Source organism: Solanum tuberosum, unplaced genomic scaffold (assembly GCF_000226075.1).
Source record: "Solanum tuberosum cultivar DM 1-3 516 R44 unplaced genomic scaffold, SolTub_3.0 scf00136, whole genome shotgun sequence".
Classification (NCBI taxonomy): domain Eukaryota; kingdom Viridiplantae; phylum Streptophyta; class Magnoliopsida; order Solanales; family Solanaceae; genus Solanum; species Solanum tuberosum.
Window position 1 is genome coordinate 1,250,485 of NW_006239061.1, and position 15,469 is coordinate 1,265,953.

Consider the following 15,469-nt stretch of genomic DNA (forward strand, 5'->3'; position numbering starts at 1 on the left):
GATGTAGAATGCACAGTATGTTATAACTTGTCACTAGCACTTGTTTTAAGAAGATGTTACATTCTGTACACTGATAATGGATCTTGTCTACATGTAGTTTTGCAGTTCTCATACTTCAATATTGTAGCTTAACTGAATTTCTGAGAAAGATGGCAGTGCAGACAATGGTTAGATGTGAACTTGCATAGCTCTTCTTCTGGATGCCACTTTCTTTCTGGACAATTTCATGACTTGACCTTTTTACTGAGATACTGCTGACCACAGGGAAAATGACATTACATTGTTGTGTATCTTATCAGTGAAATCTTTAGAAGGTTTGTCTGTAACCACCAATGTTATACGGGTAAGGGTTTGGCTGCGCATTGGCAAATCCTACCTTTCCTTGCATTCCATTTTTCTGATACTCTTGCCACATTAACTGCTCTTCCATTAGTAGTCTCTGTTTCTTCTCCATCTCGGACATCTGAACATATGCTGGTGGAGCTATTGCCAGTGAAGCTGCAAAAGGATCTGTGCCTGGTGCGGCTGTATTAGCTCCACCATTTGCGGTTGGAGGTGCAGGCAATGCTAGCATTGCTGGCCGTCCTGCTGAGCCAAGTGCAACGCTGCTTGCACTTCCAGTAGCCACGACACCTGAGCAGGCTACTGCCTGAGACACTGCTCCTTGTTGGTACATGCCATTGAGCATTAATGTGTCGAAGCCTCCAGGGAGGGAGGTCTTCTGGTTTGACAAATGACTCGCAGACTGAACGAGTGCTGTCTCCCAATCTCCTGAATCGTTGAACGCTTGCCATGGTGAAATGCTTGTTGCAGGATTGGTCGTTGCTTGACCACCATCAAACAACGCTAATGCCAGTTGATCTCCATGTTCTTCCGAAGTTGGAACATCTTCACCCAAGTTTAACAAGTCTCCTTCTTCTTGGGTTTTCACCGTCTTCTTTTCCTCTTCCTCTGTCTTTTCTTCTGGTAATACCTCTGGTGCTGGTAATGCCTTAATTGCATTCATGTCCTCTTCCGGTTCAGTTTTAGGTTCTTGCCTTTTAGTTTCTTGAACGTGCTCAGCAGTTGGTTCATTCCGCATTGCCTTCCTGCTCTGTTCCCTGAAGGACTTTTCTCGTATAAGGTCATCCATACGCTCGAGTTTCTTAGGTGGAATGATGTCAATATCTGGATATTCAGTAGTGCGTGTAACTCCAACTGTTTTACTCCAATCGTAGAACTGTTCAATCTCCTCATATTGCTTATTAATTCTGAAGAAAATCTCAAGAACCTTCACAGAGTCTGGGATTGATAGTTCTATGAACTTATCAAACAAGAGAGTCGTGATTTCTGTTAAATCATAATATAGCTGGAAACTTTCCTTCACTAATGCATATAGAGCCGCAATCACCACTCGATTGTTCTTTGCAGAACCTGAAACACATATAGTGGAATTTAAAGACTATATATTTGAGAAAAAGAAAGAGTCGGTAAAATTGGCAAAGCAAAAAGTGGAAATAGAAACCTGCAGGTCGACAGGCTAAGAATCGCTCAAGAAGTTGCATGAGATGATGAATCCTTGAGAAAACTCGATCATTCTTCATTTCCCTGAGGGGTGTAGCTTTTATACCCCTGGCATTATGGCGAACCTCTTCTTCATCATCATCATTGTATGCAAATGCACTGCGTTTTCCCCTACGGTTCTGCATCCTAAACTCCAAATGTTCGTCAAGGTACAAAGCATAAGATCGTACAAAAGCAGAACAATCCCAGGAGTTAGATCTGGAGTCACGAAAATCAGACATGTTAAGAAGCCTTGTTCCTCGCCTTGTGGCAAAGAAAATCTCTTCCTCATAGGATGGATCTCCATCACATAACAGCCTATGGATCAACATGAGTGCCTTAAGCGCCACAACCCAATTCTTCGTCTTGCTAAGGCGTCTGGAAAGGAAATTGACACATGCACCAACATAGGCTCGAGAATAAGAAGTCAAGCTTAGAATCTCCCTTATATGTCTCTCCTCTGGTGGGTACTCATCGTGTCGGGTTGCCTTCACGATGGCAACTTCAAGATCGGACAAGGAGGCGCTGCTGCCTACTTTGGCCAAACTTATGCTCGTCTGGTCCTTTACTGCCCCTATTGCTTGTCTAAGCTTGCTTGGACCCATGAGTTGGATTATTTTTCTATTCAAGGATCGATCGCAGCCACTGTTAATAACCTGATTGAAGAAATGAAACAAAAACAACCCTTAATATTATGTAATGAACATTAATTCAACGTGCATGCGTGAAATGTTATTTACATGAGAATTGACTACTTAGTTTATTACGCTAGCTATACCTGATTTTGTGGTAAGACGTACACTGATGTGAATGTTTGAAAGATGATAGAATAATCAAAAGAAAGAAAGAAGAAATTATATTGTTGTTTGTTTTCTTCTCTTTTGTGTCAGCTTAAATTGGGTGAATCTAATGACCGTAGAAATATCCTGTTCTTTAGCATCATTTTGAGGAGGCTAATGGAAATATTTTTCCAAAAACAGAGATACTACTTGCCATCAATGTAATTCTGTCTTAAAACCTTGCATGAAGAGAAACGATTATTATTCAACATTTTAAGGCAATACCAATTTTTCGGAAATGCAACTTAGAGGATCGATCGATTAACTATCACTTTCGACGTGCCACTTTAATTTTAATAAAATTACCATATATTTGTATTATTTTACACGTGAACTATATATATATTAGTGCTTTGAATAATGCTAAATGCAATTATTTTCACGACGTATTTCTATGTATATATTATGTGTGTCATGGAATAGAATACTTTATAGAAAATATTGAGCACATATTGTAATCGTCTCTTGAATGATTTGTTTTTATGTACATCTCTTACTATTTATGTATCTTATGATCCTGTTCATTAAAATGATAAAAATTAACTTAATTTTTTCTGTCTTTCCTTGAATTTGAAGTCTTGAACTTGATCTCTAATAATTGTTTGTACCATTTTCATCGACATTTAAGTCATACCAGGTGCATTTACTAAGAAGTACTAGAGTAATAAAAAAAAAAAGCATACTCTTTAAAACTTAAAAGGTGTGTTTCGATGAATTAGAAAATTGTAGTACTCTTAAAAACTTAAAAGGTGTGTTTCGATGTATTAAAATTAAAAACTCAGATATTGATAATGAGATTATAAGAAATATCGGGGCGGTTCCAGCTTGTCGAGAAGCTCATGAGAATTCAGTAATTTTGCTCCAATCTTATATATCTATACATTCACTAAATATTTGTTTGTTAACTCAATTATTATTGTATATTAACTTAAAATTATGGTAGGAATTCGTAAACTTTACATCTTGAATCCGAGAAATACTATTCCAAAGATTCTGTTAAATTAGTTGTTTTTTTTATCATTTGATTGTTAGGCTAATTTATTTTAACAACCACCTAAAGAGAAATATCTGACGGTACAGACATAATATGATCCATATAAGACGAATCGTCAGGTGGCTGGTAGAATCAAGAATGGATACAAATTTATTTGTTCGGTGCAGGGATGTGTAATTTTTTTAACAAATTAACGTTAATTAATTAACGATAATAACTTAATTATCACTAAATATATATTTTTAGCAATAATCAATACTTTTTATAAATGTTTCTAAAATCTATAGCGACAATGAATCTAATGACAATTAATTAATGTCAGTAAAAATATTACTATAATATTTTTATTAATAAATACATATATTTTCGTTAAAAAATATTTTTTCCACCCACCATGATATAGTGTCACAAGTGAGTATATGGTGAGTTAATGGGTAAGAGAACTCCTTTTTTCTTTTTGTTATTTTGATCCCAAGTGATGTGGGACCTACAACATATTCTCATAGAATATTTCACAAAATTTAAGTTGAGATTAAAAAATGATATATTTGAAGCTGAAAAAAGTGTTAGCTGACGAAAATAGCGGTGTTGAATCTTTTTATGTTTTGGAGTTTCTAAAGAAGCGTAAACAAATTGAGAATGACAAACATACAAAAGAAACTACTGTCGTTTTTATTTTTTTGTAATAAAACAAATATGCATTGTTATAAAGTTTTTTTTGCTGTAAATAAAAACAGTGCTTTAAATTTTATTTTTTCCTCTTTTGTAGTGCTTATTAAGTTGTTGTAAAGAGCCGTATGCAAATTGGGAACAATAATTTCACTCTCAATATAGGTAAAAAAAGAAGTGTCAATATTTTTATTTTGGTTTCCCACTCAATGTTTGTATCATTAGAGTCCAACTAAATCTGAATTATTTACATTAGAAAATTTTACATCGGATAAAGCATTTCCTAACAAAGACGACTTCGTACCCAAGAAAACTCAAATCCGTAACCTCTTAACTTACTCACCACTCCACTACTTGTAAGAACTAAGAAGTGTCAATTTGGTTGTGTTTACTAATGTGAACAATTATATAATAAATTACAAAAGCCAACATAAATAGTTTGCTTCCAACCGCATCCTAATAATTTTTGGAGGAATTTCCAGCTCAATAAAGGTTGTGTACAACTTTAATTAATGTTAAAATTCTTCACCATTCAACAGACTTTGTAACATAATGTTACAGGTAGAGTGTTAGAGACTTGTAGGCTTCTCGTGAATTCATTTTAAAGTATTTAAATATTCCAGAGTTGTATTTTTAGCAGAATTGCAGATATGACTGCAGGAATAAAAACAAGTTTTAAGTCACATGAGTTGCATAAAACACATAGAAATTAAGTTTTTATATACCGCAGGATACGAATATAGATAGCAAATGGCGGGGTCAAATTTGAACGGGTCAAAAAAGTCATTAAGAAATTTAGATAATATGTCAAAAAAATTTACCCAAATTAATCCAATTATCATTTTTTTTTTACCAAAAATGGTCGTTCACCATTAATAACTTCTTCTCTTGTTGTTTTCCTCATCCACCTCTTCCTCCTCCTCCAAAGTTCCAACTTTAAAAATCGTTTCGAGTGAATAATATATCAAAAAACTCGAAATAATAAAAAGAGCTCATATCTAAATTTGAGATTATTTAACAAAATTTGAATTGGTTGAAATTGAAAAATAAAATTGGTATGCGATGTAATATACTTTATTGTATCATTAATGTATATATATATATATATGTATAAATAAATATTTATACGTATTGATACATTACATACACATATAACCATTTTGTTACTTATACATATATCACTAATTTTATAGACTGTTTTTTTTTATATAAATGAAAACTTGATTATATTTGACACAAATGAAACATTGTATGTTTATGAAATTTTCCTGTTTCTTTTAAATTTTACATAATACCCAATTATCTCCAAATTTCTTAATACAAACAAGTAGAATGGTTTACAATAAATATTTGAATCAAAATGTGGAACATACACTTCTAATTTTTCCTTGTTTTCCAGTTAGCACATCAATTCTACCCATTTTGACCATTGCATTAGCAAAATCATCCTCAAAAGATGTCCCAAAAAATGGGCTAAAAATCCCAAAATAGGAATCGACAATATTCCTTGTATCGACATCTTCGTATAAACTTGCATCAGATCGTAACACAGCGAACCCACTCCTAACATTCTGTAAAATATTGTTATCAAACTGCTCGCCGCTTCCCCGATCCATCGGTAATCGAGCATTAACGTCCCCGTTTCGTGGACAAGCTCCCATTAATTCAGGGAGGAAACTGGGATCAATGGATGGATCAGAACCTCCTCCAGGTGCAAAGTTGTATAACCTTTGTGTCATGAAGAAACATGCCGTGGTACCAATTGTATGTGCAGCTGCAAATAATTGTACAATTTAAGTCCACTATAAAGAATTTTAAAATTATTAACATATTATAGCAAATTATGACAATTGTAGCAATTAAAGTGTTATGTCTTAATTATAATTCGATAGATAACACAAGAATCATGTGTAAATTGGTGATTGCATTTAGTAATCTGGATATGGTGGTCCATTTCCTAATTGAGTAATTATCTCGTGATCTTCAATTACTAATATACACTACTTTGGACTCTATAAAAATGTTGTTTCCTCATTCTCAAAAAAATGTATCATTAAAGGCAAAGTCCTAATCATCTTAGAACATGATTGATTAGAAAAAAAAAAACCAATAATTAGTACTCCTATCAAAAAAAGAAAGGTCCAAAATCGTGTCATAGCTAATGACAATGTTCACATTCCCTTCAATGTCTACCAAACCTAGAAAACCCACAAAGTTTGTGATTTTTTTTTTTTTGATAGAACATAAGGGGGGTGGGGTGGGGGGATAGTATACTAATAAAACAAAAAATTTAATCTAATTGTTATATACACTAACAGTTACGGTGTCATGTCAACTTTAATTTATTGACTATATATAGTAAGGTTATTATGACGAGTTATCTGTTGTTATAGATAAATTACCACTTAGCACGACGAGGTCTTTCTCCGAAAGACCTTTTTGAAAAAATTTAGCTTTGAGTATCTGAATAGACTCGCTAACATCCGGCATGTTATCTGCTAATGTTAAATTTGATATCACTCCATCTCTTCTTCCTGTTTCCACCTCGTATGAAGGTCCATTTGCCTGTCGAACATTTATTATATATACATAAAAAAAATAAAAAAATTTGTCACAATTAAAAAAAATAAACAGTGTAGTTAATCAAGAGAAAACATAACTGATCATGTGACAATGCCAAGATGAAAAAAAAAATTGAAGTACCAAAACAACAGCATCTCTAGCGGCCAAAGCAACAATATCAGCACAAGACACAATGCCAGGACACACTTTTTCTATTTCTTCTTTGGCTCTTTCAATTACTTCAAATCCTTGAACTCCTTGATGTCCAAATGCATGTCTTTCTCCAATATCCCCATTTTCTAACAAAATTGACCCATCACACCCCTGATCAATTAAACTCATTACTTTCAGGTCGAATCACTTTTACATATATGTAAATTTTAATAAATCACTATGCAAAATGTGTATAGTGCGCACTGATTCTAAATTCTGAATTTATGTTTGACTAGTAAATTGAGAGAAAAGTTAACCTGAACGAAACAATCATGGAAATGAAGCCTAAGCAAAACAGGAGCAACTTTTTGGCTGGAGGCAGCAACTTGACGTACAACAGTGCTAACAATGTTCTCAGCTTCAGGACATGTTTTGCCATAAAAACCAACTTTTAGTTGGGCATGTGATACCCCTACTAGATGGCTTAAAATTAGAATGAAAAATATGAGTGCCATTTTTAAATTAGTATAATGAATTCTTGGAAAGAAAAAATATAAAAGAAAGAGAATTAAGAAGATGAAGAGAAGAGAGAGAATTAGGTGGTGATGATTTGTGTAGTGCACCTATTAACTATATGTAGACATAATTTTAGATTTTTTTTTATCTTTTGTTTCTCTTTCCACACTTAACTAAAGAGATGGCAATGTGTCAAACATCAAATTGCATGATTTTGGGGGTTTCGTTTTCTTCTGTCATTTTAAAATTTTCTTCCCCCACTTATACACTAAAAATATCTGTAGCGACAATTAATTAACGATAGTAACTTAATTACTGTTAAATATATATTTTAGGGACAATTAACAATTTTTGTAAATGTTCCTAAAATTTATCTCATTGTAATAATTGAAATTCATTAATTTGAAAAATGAGAGTTCCTTCGATCCATTTTATGTTTTTTACTAGACACAATATCATAATTATCCTTAACATGTGTCGTGATATTTTTATAATTATTTAGGGAATGAGATTTAAGGTTAAAGAGTTAAATATTGAAAAATACATTTTTATACCATCCGATTACGTAAATAAAAGTATCATTAGTGAGTATTATAATATTTACATGATCATTATAATTGAGTCAACTATTTGTAAACATCGAACAAGTGACGAATAAATACAATTGACAGTAGGAGTTCACGTGTTGATACATAAAACATATAGATTTTTGGGACCTTTATGGATGAGCCGTTTAATTTTTTTTGCTTTGTATATTGGTGCTGCAGTTATTACATTTTCACAACCTCTTTTTTATTTTATTTTTTATAATGTGGATGGCATTCCTACATTTTAATATTTTTCCAGTTTTAGATTTTAGGAATGTATACTCGATTGGTACTTGGGTTTTCTGGTCCCCATGCTGCTATTTGTCGTCAAAGCGTTCAAGGGATTCATGATGAATCGATCGAAATATAGGATTGATTCACTATTGAATTTCGAATCTCCATATACGACTAATGATAGGGGTTGTATTTTTATGAAAGAAAGATAGCGACAAAGTAATACTAATTAAGAACCGACATCTTATACTGACTCCATTTTTAGTTGTCATTACATTGTTTTATCTAAATAAAGTGACTTGTATTGATGGAATATATAACTGCATGAATGCAATATATACAACCTACTGATAAAGCAAAAACATGCATACTAAACGTATTCCAACAATTAGGTGTTACTTGATCTGAATAATATATTTAATACATCGATTCACTTATTATGATCAAAATATTCATGTAATGATTTTCTTACTTAAATAATTGGAGAAATTGTATATCCAAGAAATAATTACAAGTTCCATACCTTTGAATGATCTAATTTACAAAATAGCTAGCAAATATATAGATTTTGTATACACATAATATACATCATCAATATATGAACTTTTTATTGTCCTAAATTTAATAAGAGTAATTTTAGGTTTAGCAAACATAAAAATCATATTTGTATTCTATAGCTATAGTTTGTATAATTGCGCTCCATAACAAACTTTATGTTTGCTATGGCTATTGATATGTATATTTCGGTATACATATTCAAATGATCAATTGTATAATCTGTTTCGGTATACATATAAAAACGAATCATTTGTATAATCTGTGTTTGTATAAAGCAAGAAAGAGAGAAAGACAAAAGAAAACTGGGCAGGGGAAGATCTGTATTTGTATAATTATAAGTGTATAGGACGAAAATATATGTATTTGTATTTGTATATACAATTTTCTCTCGCTTTATACAAACAAAAACGGAAATTATACATTTGTGTTTGTATAAAGTGAGAGAGGCGAGCGAGATCTGGGAGAGTGGTGAGCGAGATTCTCTGGGGGAGAGGAGGCGAATGAAAAGATATGTATATATATAGTTTTCTCTCACTTTATACAAACGACAAACACATCTTATACATTTTGTGTTTGTATAAAAGTGAGAGAGGCGAGGGAGAGACTGCCAACGAGAAAACGAGAGTGGCGAGAGAGAATTTCAGGGAGAGAGACGAATGGCAACAGTTTGCTACAGGTTACAATTAAATCAAACTGTGATTATATCATTTAATTTGAATTAATAGTTTACTATTTTATACAATTTTCCCATTTAATGTAACAAAAGCCATCTTACACATCGATACAACTTTTATGTAAAGCATCTCTTACATGATCAATACTTATTTGAGGGGAGAGGAGAATGTGATATTCGTAGCCGATTTTATTCAACTTTCAACATGTATAATAAGTGTGGTAAGTGTGTATAGTAATTATATATCGATTATACACTATATACCGAATAAAATTTGTAAAAAATAAAGATATTTTTTTTAAATTTTATCATAGGCTTTGTTTGGCTGTTGTGCAGTATACAAATTCCCATATAATATTTATCAACTAATTAACTACAACTCAATTTCAAGTTAATTGAAGAATGTTACATGAAACTTATGTATCCATTCATATTTATGCACAACAACATAAACTATCAAAAGTAGACAACCACTTGAATGAGTTTTATACTTTAGCCAGAATGAAATTAATTTTTCAAATTGAATGATGAATTAATTGGAATATGAGTGGTGTTAGGCAATCTTCTTCCATGAACAAATGTGGTGAAAAGATGCAAAGCCCTTGATGGTTGTGCATATGGCACCATATGAGCTGCTCCTCTTACTGTTGCAAATGTGAGTTTTTCTCCATATTCCACTTGCCATCCTCCTACTTGCCCTTTGTGAAACCATGCCCCATAGGGTACGGTGGTCTTGAACTTTAGATCCCGAGCTAATTCACGAACCAATGTTCGTGAACCTATTAGTGGTACCACTGAATCTTGATCCCCACTGTATGTCGTAATTAATAATATTGATTAGAATCATTGCGCGTTGTAAATGTATATTTCATTGACTACTAAACTACACGCATCGTCTAGTTATTTATTACCATGACTAAATAATGAGTGAGGAGGAAATTGTGTCGTATTCATTAATTTTACTAATAACTTGGAAATTAATAACTTGTGTTTACCTGAATATCCAAAGAGGTACATCATGTTGAATAATATTTTTGAGGGATGGAAGCATATCAATGTCACCATCTGATTGAGAGTAATTCAGCACACTGTCTCACATAAAACAAATTAAATTAATAAATAATACTAATAGTGTAATTAATTAATTAAATTTTCTTATAAGTTAATCAAAACAATTTTGTTTAATTACATACTCACTGCACATGCTCCATTCATAAGGTAAATTAGTACGATTAGCATGAAGAGCCTTTTGAACTTCAGGAAGGTTGAAATAGAAGTATCTTTCTGATGTCATGCAAACATCTACTCCCACACTCATCTTAGTTACCTAGGACATCATTCAACAAATAATATAAGTAATTTCAACGTACAGTTATTGAACTTTATTATATAGTTAATTATAAGTGCTTACTTGTTTGTGTAAACGCAGCTCTTGTTGAACGATAGATGGATAACAAACATCCAAAATAACATCGTAGACATTAACGTAGTCAGAAATTAGTTTATAAGCTTCATCAATTGCTTGGTTGCATGTAATTGATACATTATGAGGAACTGGGAATTCATAATCATCAAAATCACAATTCTCTTTGATTATCAAAAATAACTCATCTGATATCATTCCATGTGACCAGTAATATTCATACACTGCTGGAACATCTCTGTCTACTCTCAAAAGTGGATTTCCAATCTGAATAAATAAAAATAATTAGGAGGGATGATTTTAATATAAATTTAAAAAAAAATTGAGTAATATTCTTACAGCTACTCCCTTTAGGTTAAACTTAAAATCCTTGGACTGCTTGTTGTAGTCTAGTATGACATTTGCCAACTGTGGTATATAATGTCCTATCATCAAAATGAATATGGACATTAGTTAGCAAGTCGAAATTTAAATACAATGTATTATAACTAGATCTTTTTCAAATTGCTTGTCACGTTTCGATTTATAGAAAAATATTATAAGTTATAATTCTTGAAAAAAAGTACATCTCAATAGATTGGTAAATTCATATAGTTGGCAAAAAAATTGGAAAGAGAGAGTATATATTAGTAATAAATAAGTAAATACATTAGAATTGTTGAATCAAAGATTGAAAGAATAGAGAGCGAACATCAAGAAGTCTATTTATAATGATTAATCACACATTAATTAATTAAGTCTAGACAAAGTAGAGAAACAAGTGAAATAATAAGCATTTCTTCCATTATTTTTACCTATTCGTATATTTTGTTTTACAATAATCATGAGAGTTAATTTAACTAATTTTTGGATTTAAATTAAATTAGATTAATTAAATATTCAAAATTTAGAGTTTTGAAAACTATACAAATAATACTATTATAAGTTGTAACCATTCTCATATAAATATGTCATATTTTGAGATATTGATCAAAGTCCATATAATTTGACTCTTGAAAATCACGGGTAACAAGTAAAAATAAACGTAAAAAGTATATAATAATTGTACATAGGGTATATATTTGTCGTACCTGCATAACTTTCACCCGTAAGGAACAAGGGTCTAGATTTTAATTCTGAAAACTTTTCGTACCATTTAAGCATGAAATTGAGCATATCCTTGGCTGCAAAAAATAAAAATAAGAATATTATTTTTTCCTTAATCTCGTTTTCATAATTAACCATAATTTAAATAAATACCAGTAGATTCATCTCCACAAGTATAATCACTAGATGTGTTTGAATAAGACCATCCAACCCCAGCAGGAGATTCAATAAATAACAGATTTGATGCTGTATACAAAATCAAAACAAAAAGATATGTTAATCCAGAATTAAATATTAATCTTTTCTTTTTGTAATTATGTTGCATAATTAAGGTAATATAATATTATACCTTTATTCCAAGATTTAGTATTTCTTCTGAGACCATGGCCATCACCTCTAGGAAAAAATGGTCCTAGTTCTGTAAAGGCACCCCCTCCAATTGATGAACATCCTGGACCTGGTAAATTTAAAAATAAAAAGATACTAGTAATAATTTAATTTCTTGAGTACAGCTAGTATTAATTAAATGAGTACTTTATATCAAAAGCTTTTCATTCAAATGTTGAGTAATGATGTTGCACATTGCTCCATTGTATGAGAATCATCACCAATATAAGTGAAATTAAATTGAAAATCCTTTACATAAAATTAAAGTGAAATGATGAAGAATGGACGATCTATCTGGAATATGGAGAAGAAAAAATATCACACAACTCTCAACTTTGACTACAACGAGAATACTCGGTATATTTTCATAAGTGAAGTCTGGAGAGAATGTGTGTACGTAAATCTTATCTCTAACTTTGTAGAGCAGGGGCTTAGGCACATGTATGTCAGGGTGTCCAATTGGACACTCTTCGTCGGAAAAAAATATCGCATATACAAGTAAAATGATACACGAGGTGATTAAATAACATATTTTGGACACCCTTAACATAATAGGTTGCCTTAGCTTAGTGGTTTAAAATGTCTTGAATGCGTGTTTTGATATCTTTAATGAGCTAGTACTTGCGTGTTCAAATCTCACTAGTCGAAAGCTACATGAAATATGACGAAAGAAAGAAAGTACTATACAATATCTCGACTACCTACTTATTACTACTATAGAATAATAATATTAGCCAAATGACTTTCAAAAATGGTATAATAATTTGGTCTAGTTGTCCCTAATTTCATCAGATGACCTACATGCGGCGAATACAAGACAATAACTTTTTAGGTTTTTTTTTTTTAAAAAAAACATGACTTAATAAGGTTGAATATATACTTTTTCTTATTTTTGGTTTAATAATGTTTTATTTAATTTATATATAAGAAAAAAATAGTTGCTTTAAAAACGATCACACGTTTTGAAGAAATAAATCATTAAAAAAATTGGTCCCAAAACCTGCAAATATCACCAACCAACCAAGTTAATTAATAATAAGGTGTCGAGTAGTACAGTCCAGAGTATATATAGTCAATATATACATATTTTGATAGATAAGGTGCATGGTGATTAATGGAAAAGTTGAATGCTCTTACATATTATTTCCCCACATACTTATTAAATCATTTAGTGTGCCACTAAAAAAAATGGGTCAAAGAAAGTAACTGTTCCTTCTATGTTAAGAAAAAATATAAAAGTATATTATACATAATATCAAAAGAAGAAAAACTAAATTAAGACATAATATCTTGTGATGTTAGTATATGATTAGCACAGAATCCGCAATAAAAATGACTTTGAATTATCAATATCATTTTATTTTTTTCATATAAGAGAAATAAATTCCATTAGCTATAAGTCGGTGCGATGAGCCCGACTGAGAAAACATAGGTTATTATATCCGCTTCAAATTAAAAAATAAATTAAGCAACTTAATTGGGTCTTTTCAATAGACATAAATCTCAATCCTCGACCAACAACAATACCGTATTCGGTAAAATTGTGGAGTCTACGGGTGGAGTCATAATTTCACTAAGGGATTCAAAATATGAAAAAGTAATCACATGAAGAAGTCAAAGAGGTTCAACATCTACTATTATACATAAGAATAATAATTTTAACCATTTATAAATAATATTATTTTCTGCAAATGAGATTTGAATGAACCTCTGTGCCTTTACTAGCTTCACCCCTGCTACGGAGGGTAGAGAATACACATATATATTGTTTCTATCTCGTAAAGACAGAGAGTTTATTTAGAAAAAAATCTTAGACTCGAACGATCGAAAACTCGAATTAGAAATTGAGAAGTATGGAAGAAGGAATTGAGAAGAAGAAAAACAAACCTCCATTTAACCAAAGAGTTAGAGGTAGTTTATGAGCATCTTTTTCAGCTTCAACAAAGTAATAAAACAAACTTCGTCCAGCCTTTTCATCAACATCCACATATCCAGCATATTGTCTAAATCCAACTTTTGGTTGCCCTGGTAAATTGTCCACCAAATCTTCTATTGGATATTGTCCATTTCCAATATTCAAAATAATAATAAACACAAATAATCTTATAAGAAAAAAATATTGCATATTTCCCATAGTGTTTTATTATAAGAAAGTTGAAGTAGAAAATGAGAGAAGGAGAAGGAAAATATAAAGGAGTCCCCTTTTAAGAAGTATTATATTATATAGTAAGAGGAAAAATTAATAAGCCATGCATGCACATAAAGAATGGCTTTTTGAACAACTAATTAAAGTAAAGATAAAGCAATATATATAACTAAAAAAATAAAAATATTTATGACTTTGAAATTCTATTGATGATACAAGGCACGTGAATTAGGGGATTGCTTTTGCTTTCAAACATTTATTTAAATTCATACATAGCTGTAATTTTTTTGCTTTTGAAATGATTTTCCTTTAAAAATAAAATATTTTATCCAGATTTGGAATTAGATGTGTGTTTTACGTCTTTCTTTTTATCATTCTTTTATAAAAAGAAATATACGTACTGAAAAGATATGTTTTTGTTTAAATAGAAAAATAATTATTAAAAGATTTCAAGCTTAAAGATTCTCTAATTTGGTCAAATCAGTTTTTCCTTAAATTTGATCTTTTTCTAACTTTTTGGTAACTCAGGTATACTCATGTCGAGCCAACTAATTTGTGAAATTGATTTTTAAGTATAATCAAATTAATTAGTTATAACAACATTTTTATTATAATTTTTCGCACCTAGTAAATTTTAAATCAGAATATCTGAAATAAAAAATTATATTTAAATGGTGTCCATCAATTATGATCATAAGTCATAACTTCACGAGAAAAGACTATTGATATTTGTTTTTTTTGCTATAATCATATTCATTCTAGCTATTTATTATTATTATTATTAAATTGATTAACAGATATATTTCTTTTTCTTGCTACACAAAATTATTAAACTAATTCTTTTGCTTTTTTTTTTATAACAGTTAATTGAGATTTAAATATCAATTTTCTGTATAGAAATAAAATACCAAAAAACATAAATTGTGAGTTCATATATCTACTCCTCGATTTATATGTAACAACATCTAAATTAGCATGTCAGAAAAGATAAACTCTACTATCATAATAAAATTTGACTGTACATAGTGATAAAATAAATATACTAAGTCGTCTATAATCTATATCATCGATAATTTTAAATTGTTATAGGCTACTATCTT

At 30.9% G+C, this 15,469-nt stretch overlaps 3 protein-coding genes across 3 annotated transcripts; all 3 read right to left on the reverse strand.

Moving 5' to 3' along the window:
• Positions 1–198: 198 nt before the first annotated feature.
• LOC102591567 (putative clathrin assembly protein At1g03050) lies at positions 199–2,257 on the reverse strand. The gene is made up of 2 exons (XM_006351751.2): positions 1,505–2,257; positions 199–1,413 (listed from the first exon to the last, which is right to left on the reverse strand). The coding sequence occupies exons 1-2, from the start codon at positions 2,145–2,147 to the stop codon at positions 308–310; spliced, it is 1,749 nt and encodes a 582-aa protein (XP_006351813.1). The 5' UTR covers positions 2,148–2,257; the 3' UTR covers positions 199–307.
• Positions 2,258–5,279: 3,022 nt separating this feature from the next.
• On the reverse strand, positions 5,280–7,345 carry LOC102591916 (peroxidase 43-like). Its single transcript, XM_006351752.2, has 4 exons — positions 7,077–7,345; positions 6,748–6,930; positions 6,447–6,609; positions 5,280–5,818 (listed from the first exon to the last, which is right to left on the reverse strand). The coding sequence occupies exons 1-4, from the start codon at positions 7,272–7,274 to the stop codon at positions 5,400–5,402; spliced, it is 963 nt and encodes a 320-aa protein (XP_006351814.1). The 5' UTR covers positions 7,275–7,345; the 3' UTR covers positions 5,280–5,399.
• Positions 7,346–9,774: 2,429 nt separating this feature from the next.
• LOC102580088 (serine carboxypeptidase-like 42) lies at positions 9,775–14,385 on the reverse strand. Its single transcript, XM_006351799.2, has 9 exons — positions 14,111–14,385; positions 12,186–12,293; positions 11,990–12,082; positions 11,821–11,913; positions 11,090–11,175; positions 10,739–11,017; positions 10,521–10,654; positions 10,323–10,415; positions 9,775–10,138 (listed from the first exon to the last, which is right to left on the reverse strand). The coding sequence occupies exons 1-9, from the start codon at positions 14,355–14,357 to the stop codon at positions 9,835–9,837; spliced, it is 1,437 nt and encodes a 478-aa protein (XP_006351861.1). The 5' UTR covers positions 14,358–14,385; the 3' UTR covers positions 9,775–9,834.
• Between the last annotated feature and the right edge of the window lie 1,084 nt (positions 14,386–15,469).